The sequence below is a fragment of the Nipponia nippon genome, unplaced genomic scaffold (genome assembly GCF_047370975.1).
Source record: "Nipponia nippon isolate SJK-2023a ecotype South Korea unplaced genomic scaffold, ASM4737097v1 scaffold_4, whole genome shotgun sequence".
In the NCBI taxonomy this organism is placed as follows: Eukaryota; Metazoa; Chordata; class Aves; order Pelecaniformes; family Threskiornithidae; genus Nipponia; species Nipponia nippon.
The window spans coordinates 98,926,820-98,940,033 of record NW_028262358.1 but is presented as its reverse complement, the minus strand read 5'-3'; the positions used below and the strand labels follow the sequence as shown (position 1 = coordinate 98,940,033).

Here is a 13,214-nt window from a genome sequence, read left to right as displayed (position 1 = left end):
TTCTCCCATAGCAAACAGCTCTTCTGTGCTACCTCAGATTTAGCAAACAGTTGCCTAATTATTTACTGTCACAGCCAAAGCCACGGCCAGCAGACAGAATCTGGAGACGTACGAATACCCTGATTTCAACTGTTAAAGCAACAAGGTACTTGCTATTGCACCGTCTTCAAGATCCGCAGCCACTCTGGCTGCAGAAACGGATGAAGAGTAAAATTTTACTTTTCTACCTTTAAAAGGGACTGCTTTTCTCTTCCTAAATCAAACTGCCCGAACGTCTTAATGATGCGGCATCATACGATCCCAAGCCTTCCAAGACAGGCAATGAATTTTGTACAGCTGACTCTGCTAGTTACAGTACTCAACAGCTGGGGCATAGATAATTTGGCACCCTGATAACACCCTAGATGAATAAGAGAGCGTTCTGCAGACCGTAAGAAGGAAAACCAGAACTATTAGCATTAAAATTATGGATTGGAGCTCATCTTAAAAATATAAAGTCAACATGGCTAGCATTTGATTAAGAAAATTACTAAAGATGGTGTTTACAAAACTGAGAAATTCAGAGAAATGGCACTCCCTCTTCAAAGCCTATATTGTAGCCATTCTTTTCTGATTAGATCAGCTCCCATAGCAAGTCATCAGGACAACAATCGCTGTAGTGAAGTCATACTACTGGGACTCGGATGGGAAATCATGACCGGCTTGGAAACACATTTTAAAAAATAATGTGTTTTCCAGGTTTCCAATATATCCTAATTAAAAACAAGTCCGAAACTTTACCTTTGCTCCCAATGGCTGAATAAAGTATACCTTGAGCAGCAAAACACAGCAAACCAATATACTGAATATGACACTAAAAACTAAGACAACAGAAACTGGATCCTTCCGAATAATTTCAGGATTTGGCTGTCACTGAAAATAGCATGTGGATGGACCCAATGTTACCCCCACAACATGATACACTCAAATATTTCCAGAATGTACCTTATTTCTAACAGAGATGTGAGTTAGTCTTAGGAGTTTATTTTAATGAAAATCCCTTTGTCCCCCAACACTTAAAAACCAAATCTTTCAGTCCTTTTCCTGATAAAACTCTCACTGAAATAGTGGATATTAGGCCTAATATCTTTCCCAGGTTTTTAAGCAAGTAAACAAACTGGTATAAAAATGAACCTTATTAAACCTGACTCCAGCAGCAAATCAAAGGTAATCTAAAGCAGAATAGCACTGCTTTGGATTAGAACCAGAACAGAAAAACAAGCTTTCTCAGTGTTTTCTTTATTTACAAAGTAAACAGTCTGCGTGCTTTAAAATAATGCAAAAATCAGTTCGGCTACATATGAAGTAATTGATGACTTAAAAAAAATAAGAAAGAATGGAATAAAGATGTGCTTTTGAAGATGATCTATTACGAACCGCAATTATTTCTCAACCAAAACGCACTAATGCATTTCCGTGCAGAAACAGTGCACATGCTCCATAGCTGCATTGACACAATGGGCAACAGACACAAAGGAGTCATTAGTCAATACTGTTAATGACACATGAAATCGCAAGTGACACAGGTATAAAGTAGACTCGGACCTGACAAGTTCTCACGTCAAAATAACCATCTGTAGGGGTTTTATTTTTCAAAATATTACCACTAACAACCCAGATTAAATAAAATCAACTATCGGTATCTTCAAATCAAGCCGTCTTAAACTATGCCACTCCCATTCCCATCGGTGGAAACCATTTAACCAAAACCTTTAGAACTGACTGGAAACATACAGCTGAAAAATTGTAATCCTTCAAAATAAAAATTTCAGATATAATATCTAGCCTATCTTTTCCCCAAACATTACAAAAGGACTTGGCACTGCAAATGTCAGCATATGCTGTGACATGCTGTAAAAACTATTTCTGGGATGAAGATGCAATCTGAACAGTTAACTCCATCCCTTTCGCACCTGAATTAAAATCAGACCCGTTACACTGTTGATAAGCATTTTCAGATTTAGTATTAGCAAAGGTACTGAAAAACAGTAATGAATCATGTCTCCCAAACCATCTCTTCCATCCCCATGCGTTTAAGAAAGCAATATAATTTACATTTCTATCAAGACAAATTGAGCTGTACGTATCTCTGTTATGATAAACGCCTTTTTCCTTATTTTTATGTATTCGATGAAAAAAAAAAAAGGTGCTATACGAACTAAGGTCATTCTTTGCCTGACCACAAAAAGAAAAAAAAAAAAAAAAAAAGGTCAAAATAAACTGTAAGGGTAAATACAAATGCACATCGAGACGTAAATCTCCGTGTCCGCATTTCACTCGAGAGAGACTTTTCGACACCGGAGAGTGCGGCGCACCCGCTGGCGAGGCAGAGGCGGTATCTGTACCCACCGCAGAAGGCACGGCCGCCCGCTCCCCCGGCCAGGGACCGGGCAGGGACCGGGGGCCACCGGCCGCCCCTCACCTGGCCGGAGCCTCCAGCGGCCCCGCTGCGGGGAGGGCTGCCCTACCTTTGTATCTCTCCAAGACATCTTCGTAGGCTTGCAGGTACTCCTGCTCCTCGGCGTAGAAGTAGGCGCCGGGGGAGAGGTAGCCAGCCATGGCCGGGGGCTATCCCCGCCCGCCTCCCTGCGCGGCTCCGGGCGGCCAGGAGCCTCGGCGACGGCGCACGACCCAACCCAACGGCGAGCGGCGGGGAGGGCGCTGCCAGCCCGGCCGAGGAAACGCCCCCACCGGCCGTTCGGGTTTCGGTAGCCGCCCCTCGGACGCAGAGGGGGGCGGCCCCAGCCGGGCGGCTGCCGCCGCCTCCCCGCCACAGCCCCCCGGCTCCAGCCCCATCGCCCAGGCGCCGCCTGCGGGGCCGGCGAGCTCTGCCTCCGCGGCTCGGGCCCTGAGCCGCCTCCCGCCCGCCCCCCGTGTTTCTGCCGCGGTCTCCCCCCGGGACGAGGAGGGCGGCGGCCGCCGGGGCGGGGACGCGACGACCGCGGCACGGACGGGGCCGGCGGGGGCACCGTCGCCCTGCGCCGCTGGCGCTGAGGGGCCGCAGCACGGCGGACGCCGCCGGGGCCGGGGGGGGGGGGGGTCGCGGGCAGGGACCCCGCGGGCAGCCCCCGGCGCTGGCAACCGGCCGGTGCGGGACCCCCCGCTACCCCGGCGGCGGGGCGGAGCGGGGCGGGACGGAACAGGCGCGGCCCCGGCCCCGCCGCAGGTGCCACCGCCGCTCGCCCGCCCCCGGCCGCGTCCCCACCGCGCCTGCGCCCCGCGGCCGCCACCGCCTCCTGGCCCTGACCCCGGCCCCAGCGCCGGGCCCGCCCCGAGCGGTCCCTCCCGCCCGGCTCCAGCCCCCGGCCCGCTCACCCTGCCTCCGGGGGGTGGCGGCGAGCCCCGCGGGCGGCCGGGCCGGCTCCGCAACCTCCCCCTGCGGCTGCATTCTGCGGCTGGCGAGAGCCCGGCCCCGCGGAGCAGCCTCTGCCACCGCGGCCGCCGCTGCCCCCAACAGCGCCGTTAAGATGCGTTACCCCGCGAAACGGTGCCCCGGGAGGGGACCGGCGAGGCACGCACAAGAGGGTGGGGAGGACCGGCGGCGTCCCCGGGGAGCCCCGAGGACCGCCGCACCTTCCTGGGATTGATCTACAGGCGGTTTCCAGCTTTCGCCAGGGCGAAGCAGACCGCCGCCCTGCTTCGCACATCGCTTGTCGCCGGGCCGCGGGCCAGCGCCCGCCCGCGCCTCCGGCACAGCGGGCGGCTCCGTCCCGCTCCCCGGCCCCGCAGGGACACGGGCCTCGCCCCGCGCACCCCGCGACCGGCACCGGCCGCCTCCACCGCGGCCTCTCCCGGCGCTGCGGGCGGCCCGGCGCCGCCTCCGCCGCCGAGGCGGGGTGCTCCCCCGGCCTTCAGCCGGCCAACGCCGCCGCCGCTGCCGCTGCTGCAGCCCCGCGCCGCTAACGCCTTTTCGCATCAAAGTTTAATGGGCGCACCTGCGCGCGTTTCGGCTCGCTTTCCCACACGCACCGCTTCGCCCGGCCGCAAAAGGCGGCCAAAGAGCTTAGTCACCCCCCGGAGGGGCCCCGCTCGGCCAGCCACGGCAGGGGGTCCCCCTGCCCCCGCCCCCTCCCCGCCGGCCCCCGGCCGCGCCTTACCGGCGATGCGCAGCACGGCCCTCTCGGCGGGGTCCAGCACGGAGCCGCCCTGGATCTTCCGCTTGGACCGCTCGTGTTTGGGCAGGTTCCAGGGCAGCGTGTCCCCCGGCGCCGGCGACACCGTCCCCGACCGCTGGCTGAAGTCCTCCTCGTCGGAGAAATCGGCGGAGGACGACATGGAGCATCGGTAGGACGCGTTGCCGGAGCTCTGCACGGGGAGACAGACAGACAGACAGACGGGGAGGGTGCGTGGGGAAGCATCTCACGGGAAAACGAGGGGAGGGCGGGGAGGGGGACGCCGCTCACCATTGCCGTGAATGGAGGGGGGAGAGGGGTGCGCGTGCGGAGCGCCGAGGGCGAGCCTCCAAAAACCAGCCGGCCTTCAGCGGGAATGCATGCGGAGGGACGCCCGGGCAGCGCCCCGGCCTGCGGCTGGGCGCCCAGCTCGCAAATGAGCCTCCCACCCCTCCGACAATAAACCCAGCAGCGACAACAACCGAAAAAAAAAAAAAAAAAACCTTCCGGGCTACAAATCGATAGCGTTTGGCTCCCCCGCCAGGGCGAGGAGGAGGTCTGCCATCCCCGAGCTGCTGCTGAAACCGTTCCTGTAAATCCGTCGCCGCGTTACCGCCCCGCCGGCCCCCGCCTCCTGCCCCGCTCTCCCCGGCGCAGCCCCGGCGGGAGGGAGGGAAGGGAGGGAAGGGAAGGGAATAAGGAAGGAAATAGGGTTTCTCAGAGCAGCCCCTTTGGGTCTCCGGGCACGACAGGCGGCTTTCGGTCACGCTTTGCCGAGACAGCTTCGGCAAACAAACGGCTGCTCTCGGCGTATAGGCTGTACCCACGTTCAGACTTGCCAGCCACCCAAAAAAAAAGAGCGGTTCTAGAAACGTAAATAAGCAGTGATGCAGTGCAGGGATGGGGCTGCTGCCATTTCTGGCTTCCCTGGTTAGGGTGAAGTGGGAAACGGAGATGTCTGAACGATAACATTTCAACACCATGTTGAGAATTTAGGATACAACGTTATACGCAGGTGATCAGGACACGATGGGGGCAAGGCGCTATTTCTCTTCCTCTGCATTTTCTGATTGGAGAGACTCGTGGTTTCTCCAGGGCACCTGACTAGAAAATGATGGGTTTGATGTGTGATTTCATGTGGGAGCTACTGTGACAGTCTTTCAAAAGTGTAACCTGATGCTGGTCCAGGCATGGTTAATTTTCAGGGGTCTGCTGTTCTCAGCTTGGAGAGGTGTAGCATTATACTTTGTTACGCAGAGATATCCCTCATTCAGCCCATCTAGATTCCAGATTTTCTGATACTAAAACAGCTATTATTTTAGGCTTGGCTTATAGCCCTTTTTTTTCTTTTTGAGGGGCTTAAAATGTACCTTTACTTACAGAAGAAATTTGTACTGTGACTGAGATCTGATAAAACTTATTGTTGGTGTCTGAACCTTTTTACGGTCAGTTCTCATTATTACATTGGGGGTATTTTACCCATTTTAAAACTCAAGCCCTACATAATCCAGAGTAACAACACGATGCACTCTTTGCTATGCATAAAACTGCCAATAATATACAGTTAAATAATCTGCTAAATAAGAGAGGATCTCTTATTAGTGGTTGCTCCTCCTGACCTCCTTCGCTTCTATCCCCATCCTCTTTTCTCCTTCTACAGTACTTCATGGTGAAGTTCAAAAGGAGAGGGAGGGAGGGAATGAATACATAAAACCAATTAACTGAGTTCTTGTTTAATGTATTGTGATGTGGAGAGAGGAAGAGGTAAGCAAGTGCGGAAAAACAGAAACATGAGATGTCTGATCCCAGCTCTGATTGCCTTCGTAATTAGTTCTAGTGCTGGGAATATTTTGCTGCCAGCTTATATAATAAGCTAAAACTCTCTGTAGGATCTCATAATGCAGGATGGTCACACACAGGTGTCTTCCTGATGGGAGCTGGAAGTGCAGAGCTTGCTGCAGGGTACAGAGGGCACTCTGCTGTACCGGCTGGGGCTAACAGGGCCCCTGATGTGCTTAGTCAGGGATTAGGCTGCTTCTGGCCTGTCCTTAGCTCCAGATCTTGCCATAAAAGAGAAAGTGTTCCCTTTAATCCCAGCTCTGAACATCCTGCTTCGGGCCTGTATCTTCTGTTGGCTGCTCAGCAACCCTCAGTATCTTTGGATCACACAGACCCATGGAGACAGATTTTGCCTTTCAATTTATTCATCTTCTTAATTTCTAGTTTATAATATGAAAATCAGAAAGAGCCCAGACATTTTGGGGTATATTTGTGAAGGTGCTATAGCGATACTTTGTTAGTATTTATGTAGCAGCTTGGAATATGCAAGGACAAAGTAGGATAGCAGTTGTTATTGAAGCTTTGAAGAAAGGATCTCTCAACTCTCAGATTTATCTTTGAAAGTATGCTGTAATTTTTATCCAGTTGGATTTCCTTTTCTCAAAAGAGGCCTTAATAGCCCATTTTTATTTTTATAACAACAACTCCTTCTATAGTTCCTCCTACTCTTAGCAACCAAAAGCGCTGTTGAGTGATCGTTCCATATATAGCACTGAACGTATTCTCCGTACTCTCTATTGAGATGTCAATTTTAGGGAAAAAGAGACTGTCCTTCTGGTCAGCTGTGCTACGACACTGAAAGATAAGCTATGTGAGAAGACCCCCGCCCATATTTTTGAGAAATCAAACTGAGCAGGCAATGGGAGAGCAATCTTTAGCATCTATGTGTATTACACCTAGCTATCCTCTTTTAAGTTGTCCTTCTACTTTACTTAATGCATGCATTAACAAAATAAATGAACAAAACCCACTTTAGATTACTAACTCTTCAGGAGTCATGTTATCTCATTTTCAGAACAAGGTAGGAAGCTCGGAAAGGAATTTTTCATAATAGCAACATCTAGTAAACTCACATCTAAGAAATGCCAACTTCTAACTTTTACAGTCTACTTTTTGATTCAGTGTGGAGATACTTCTGAGTAACGTGTACACCGAGCTATTGAGCACATAAGTATTTTTAAGAATCTCGACTTTGCTATTCCAAAGACATTTATAATGAGCTGAACAACTGCTTTGCTTGAGTAAATTAATAGCTTTGGTAAGAAGCCTGTAATTGTTCTCCTTTTGTGCAGCCACTGTTCACAACATGCTTACCACTCATCCCACTGGATTGGTTGTTTCTAGGGAACATGTTTTCCATGCCATAGCTGTAAGTCCCAAATAAGCATTCTGTGATTACAGCAACATATTAACCAGTTTAAAAAGTACAAAATAATGCAGAACATCTGTACTATCCTGAAAAGGGCTCCTGGCCAATTAGGACAGCATGTGAAAAAAATCGGTTATATTCTGTTAAAATCAAAACATGTAATGCACTTCTGTTATTTTTCTATGAAGCACATCGCTGTATGCAAGTGAAAAACATAACCGTTAATAATACACAACACTTTTGGGTTACGTGAGTGAAGTGTCTTCTATATCCACTACAATATTGATCAGACACATCCTTACTTAGCCTACTCTGGGACTTAGCGAGGGTCAGGGCATGACCCTTCTTAGCTTGAAGGCCCATAAGGTCACAGCCCAGACGCAATAGCTGCTTATTCTGTGCCTCCAATTATGCGTTCCTGCTGCTCATTAGCCTAAAGACTTATCTGTAGCCTCTATTGTTGATCAGCAGGAACTGTTGTATTTGCATAGCGGTTATGCATATAACAGCTTGTGCACTGAAGCCTCTTGGTCATAAACAAGCAAATCTAAGCAGAGTTTTGTCTGCATTCAAAGTCCAGGATTAAAGTTAAGCATCGTTTCACCATCAGTACCACAGGGGGGTGCAAACTGCACACAGAGTCCTCACCGCTGTGTCTCGGGAGGCGAAGTGCTCAGGACAAGCATTTAGGAGAGCAAAATTCATTTCTGCCAGTGTCTACGTTTTTTTCTGTAATCAGGTGATTTGCAGCAGCCGCCTGAGAGTCAGGCTTGCTACTCTGCTGTAAAAGCGAGCTGGTTTCCAGTAATGGGGATGATTTCAAAGATTTAGTATACTTCTTGTAAGAGGGATTTGGCCAAGCACCAAGGCATGATTTCCTTTGAGGAGGGAAAGAAGGAGTGTTTGTCGTAGGTGAGGCACTGCAGAACATCAGGTGGAAACTAGCTGGAAAATGGTATAAGGTAACGCACAACACCATAGATCAGAAAAGCCACCCCTAGATAGGATCTGATACCCTCAAGAGTGCCAGTGGGTTTTGCACTGTCATTCCTCAAGGCGGAAGCATTAGCAGAGGTCGGGTTTTAAACTCGGTCAAGCAATCCAGCTGGCAAAAGCTGCCGGGAGGCTGATACCGAATTATCGTCATGTTAAAAATTCCCCAACTTGATGACACATCGGAGATTGTGCCGGCCAACTGAATTCTAATCAAATACCTTGTACTTTCCTATCTTATCTTTGCGAAGACTTTCCACTGCAGTGAGTCTTTTCACGCTGGTTTTTGGAAGCTCTTGGGAAGTACAGGTCAACATTGACTGAAATTTAATTTTCAGTTTAGTTACGAGTTATCTATATTTCACTTATACTAAACTATCTCAGAATTCCTGGAATATATGTTTGTTTTTTTCTTTCATCATGTTCATTGTGGGCAATGGATAAATATGAACAGAAATGAAGTGTTTCAATCATGGTTTTACTGAGTGTGTTTCAACAAAATTCCTCCTAATTTAGAATAATTTAAAATATCAGTTGAATGTAACATGCTATTTTTGTCCTTTAACATCCCAGATTGAATGATATTAAAGTGGATCAACTTTTAAAGTAAAATAACTTAATAAATTTAAGACAAAATCTAGGGCAACTGAATGTTCCCATTAGTAAATCGCTTTAACCTGATTAGGTGATAATGCAATGCAGAATACAAAACATCCAATGTATGTGATCAGGCTATGCAAGTCCCTTGGGACTGCATATTATCAGAAATTATCAAAATTCAAAACAGACACAGAAATGAAAGTACAAACGAGGGCAATATAAAACTAACTATGCTAAGCTTAATAAAAAAAAAAATCCACTATTGGAGACACAGCCATATTAAATGAATATTTTTCTCTGGTTCTGTGCCAGTCATTTAAGAGGACATCCATACTTGAAAGTGCCTATGAGCATCAAGGGTCTGATTTTATGTTAAACTGCCTTTGCGAACAGTTAGGCTTTTCAAACATCAAGACAAATTATTGCTTTGTAGAGACAATTTACATTCTTTCTTTCTAAAGGTAGGAGAAGATGGAAATCAGCATTCAGCGTTTATTCTATCACATGCATTTTGAGCCTGTGATTGTATTTATACAAGGAAATTCCAATGCTTTCGTAGGCTTTCGAAAGGAGATGGGATCTTTTCTGGATGCTAGTAGGTCAATCTCTACCATCCCCCCACTTTGAAAATAACCTTATTGCGGCAACTTTCATTAAATAATAGGTTATCTGAGGACATGAAATTCAAAATGGATGAAGGGCTAGATCCACATATGTACTTGGACATTGCAATACAGATTTGTAACATCAAACTATGTTTACTGGATAACCATCTACTTACACATCTAAAACTGACATGATGCAAAACTGGGGTTTTGGTAGGAACTAAGTAGTCAGAATAACCTGGTCACCCAGGATGATGCAGCATCTCATTCTTCAGGGACACAAGACACCCCCAAACCTTCTCCTGAAATTGGTCCTCAGTCATCCTTTCATAACAGCAGAGAGCACTAGTTTCTTTTGAACCATAAAAGAAGTGAAGCAGCTGTTTGCCTTTTCTTTATTGTCTTAAGAAGCTTGAAACCTAGCGTCAAACCCTCATCTCCCAGCAGCCAGCCTGGAGACTATTCTGCAACAACCTCCTGGTTGTGGAAATGGTACAGGTTAAAAAAAAAGAGTTCAGGATTTCTTGGTGTGCAATGAGGAAGAGGGAGCATGGCGCGCTGCGTCAGAGCATGAAAGGCTCTCTGTGGGGAGAAGGAGGTGCTGGGTTCTGATCCCTGCTCCGATGACTGCGTATACATTCTGCTTTAAGTAGTAATTGGGTAAAATATTGAAGTAGTCCCTGGATGAGACCTGTGCAATGGAGGCAACAGAAACCACAATGCAGCTTGTGTACTAATTCTGCAGAGATACACCAAATTTCAAGCACTTATTGGTCTGAAGTGATACCATCTTCTAGTAGCTAAAAAAAGAAATTAGTGAATATTATGCTACAACAATAGAGTTTTGCTTTCATTTACTTCATGTGTCGGTGATCTCTTTCAGGAGCAGAAAGCTGAGAGATGCTCCACATTTGTAACTCCTTGTTAACTGTGAGATGAGCTGAGGATTCAGATACTGTCAAGATAATCTCTACAGATCTCGGCAACTTCCACCAAGGAAGGTAGCCATAATAAGAAAAAAATAAGGCGTTTAAAGTATGTTGCTGTACAAGGAAAACCTGCTTGTTGTTTTTCCTTTTTCAAATGAATACATTGAAAAGCAAGGCATACTTCATTCAGTGTAACCAAGACCTCTATATAAGTGGGGCCAAATAACATTCAGCTTAAAATGGCCGTGTTGTGGCAAAGCCATCAGTTCTCTTGAAAAGCTGCTTAGTAAAACTGTGCTAATAAAAATGTGGATTCTTTTTGAATGTCACTTGAAAATTAATAGTATCATCAACATGACAGCCCTGATATGTTACATATTTAATCCATTCCTTTATTCCTCACCTATTTCCTCTATTTAGTTTTTCAATATGAATTGCAGGATTTAATCTTGAAATAGCTTACCTACGTTATAGAAGCTGACAGAAAGGTACTGAAGGTTTTGCAGATGGAAAGATAATATTTTGAGCTCCGAGTATCTGGGAAGCTACAGCATGGGGAATAAGTGTTTTCACTGAGTTTTACGCTAAAACCATCAGCAAGATATAAGTGCTAATTCCATTATTATCTTGTTTCAAAATTAATGCTTCATAGATATTAATAGCTAAAATGTGAGGATTTCATGGTCTCAAAATCATGAATTATTTCTGTAAAAGAAATGCATATACCTTAGATGACTGCTGTATACAACTGTTGCAAAAAACCCCATTACCTAAGAGTAAATTTTGTATTAATTTTTAATTGCAGCTATCTTGCATCCATTCAGATCTCCCTAGTCTGCAGACACAAAAGAGAATAACATGACAGAATAACTAAGGTTTGATGGAGGCACACACAGTTTTATCTGTTTACTATGCCTACAAGGCCAACGATGTAACAGAGGAAGAGTCTGGAATAAGAAATCATCTAGCTTCAAATACTTTCCTCAGCCTTCTAAACTTCTCATTGTAGGTGGTATTATATTTTATTTTGATATATATATACACACATATATGTTTTAATAGCAAACCAAATTACTCCTGCCATAAAAGGTTTATCAGAGTAGGAAAACACTCTAGACAGCAAAGAGCAAAATAAAGTTCTAAGTAGCTTTTGAATCTCTGATGGGCACAGATTGTTTTCAAGAAAAAAATAAAAGGAAGACTTAGAAGAATTTTTTAAATTTACACAATTAAAATCTAAAACAGTGGTATTGATATTCAGCTTTTAGTAACAACTGGTAACATTCCTGACTAATAAGTTTCCCTCCTTATAGAATTAAACATTCATTTGTTCTTTCCAAGCTGTTTCAATCCCATGTTGTAAAACAAAGTTTCAAGATGTGATCCATCAATCAATCAATCAATCAACATTTAACTATTTGAAAATACAGGTTCTTATAATTACACAACACTAGTAATACTATTAATAATTAAGTTAATCAGATTGTTTTCTCTTATAAAATCCACTTTAAGTTGCCTTGCCTTATGTTTGGTTGAAAATATTCGCTGCCCAAGGTTGAATTTTCTTGAAAATTTTCAGTCAAAGGCTGACTGAGAAGCCTGAGAGCAAGATGATGAAAATATCCAGTAGTTATTTGTCAATGCTAAAAAATATCCCAGTGATCTTTTTTGAGAAGACTCCAGGCTTTGGGATGGATACTTCAAATATGAATATCCTTTAAGCTAGACATAGGCCTTTTGCCATCTTTGTTAAAAATCTGTCTACAAGTGTCGGAGTGGTAAGTCTTTGAGATACAAATATCATCTGCTCTCCCTGGTGTCAGGGAGTAAAAGGAAAGCTTTTAAAGTTTGGGCTTGATCTCACTGCTCTTGATGAGAAAGCTACTCCAGAACCTACTGCTTTCTTGATTACAAGTAATCTTCCCCTAGTTGCCACCTGAAACTTTTTCTTGGTCTTTTGTTTTTTGCAACAGCAGCATTCATTTCCTTAAATACCTTTTTTGCTTCCCTGATGTGTTCATAGCCTGCATTGTACCTCCTCTCAGCCTTTGTTGGTTTTGCTGAGCAAGTCAACTTCTTTTAATCTTTCCTCATCTGCTAGTAGTCCTTCTTTGCAAAGTTAAATAGTTTGATTTAACTATTCCTAGGGCCCAGGTGACTACCAATGTGATTTTACCAGTTTTTTTATTTTTTTTTAACAAGGCCATGCTCGAATCTATCAACTAAAATCTCTTCAGATTGGTACCCACTGCACAAAGCCTCTCAAGACTCTCAGGGGTCTTATAGCTGCCTGACCAGTAACCCCACCATCACAGACTGACCAAGCAAATTCCACCCTCGCAGCTCTTACCTCCGCTCTCACGACACCTACCATCCCCGCTGAGGAGCTGAGCTGGGTCCTTCCAGCTTGGAGATACCGAGGCAAAACTAATCTTTCCATCTGATAGTTACCTGCTGTGGTTGCGGGCTGATGGCAGTGTGGGCAAGAGGCATGGAGAGCAGGGGAGGGCAGGCACCAGAGCTAACAGGCAGGAGATCGTTTCTTTTATGCTCTCTGTGACTCGCTCGGCTGTGCTTAGCCAGCAAGAGGAAGAAGCTGTACAGTCTGAATGTGGAGAGGACAAACACCGGAACCGGTGCGCTGGAGGAAAAGGCTGGAGAAATACGCTGGGACTGACAGCCTGAGGGACAAACACTGAGACCGGCAGAGTCTGGGAGCTGCAACTGA

The 13,214-nt window shown here is 46.2% G+C and overlaps 1 protein-coding gene and 1 long non-coding RNA gene across 14 annotated transcripts in view; one reads left to right on the top strand and one right to left on the bottom strand.

Moving 5' to 3' along the window:
* Nucleotides 1–13,214, bottom strand: part of DST (dystonin) — a 315,735-nt gene that overhangs the window by 277,619 nt on the left and 24,902 nt on the right. For 7 of the 13 annotated variants that reach the window (XM_087774769.1, XM_087774770.1, XM_087774782.1 and 4 more), the window contains exon 4: nucleotides 4,137–4,344. In XM_087774769.1, the coding sequence (XP_087630895.1) occupies nucleotides 4,137–4,344 (208 nt within the window). Of the gene's footprint in view, nucleotides 1–2,507; nucleotides 2,832–4,136; nucleotides 4,345–13,214 lie in introns of those variants that run through there. The other 6 variants (XM_087774780.1, XM_087774781.1, XM_087774774.1 and 3 more) reach the window with 5 other exon arrangements.
* LOC148053448 (uncharacterized) lies at nucleotides 4,186–13,057 on the top strand. The gene is made up of 3 exons (XR_015708220.1): nucleotides 4,186–4,323; nucleotides 10,441–10,558; nucleotides 12,689–13,057. It is a non-coding gene; the product is annotated as an uncharacterized LOC148053448 (long non-coding RNA).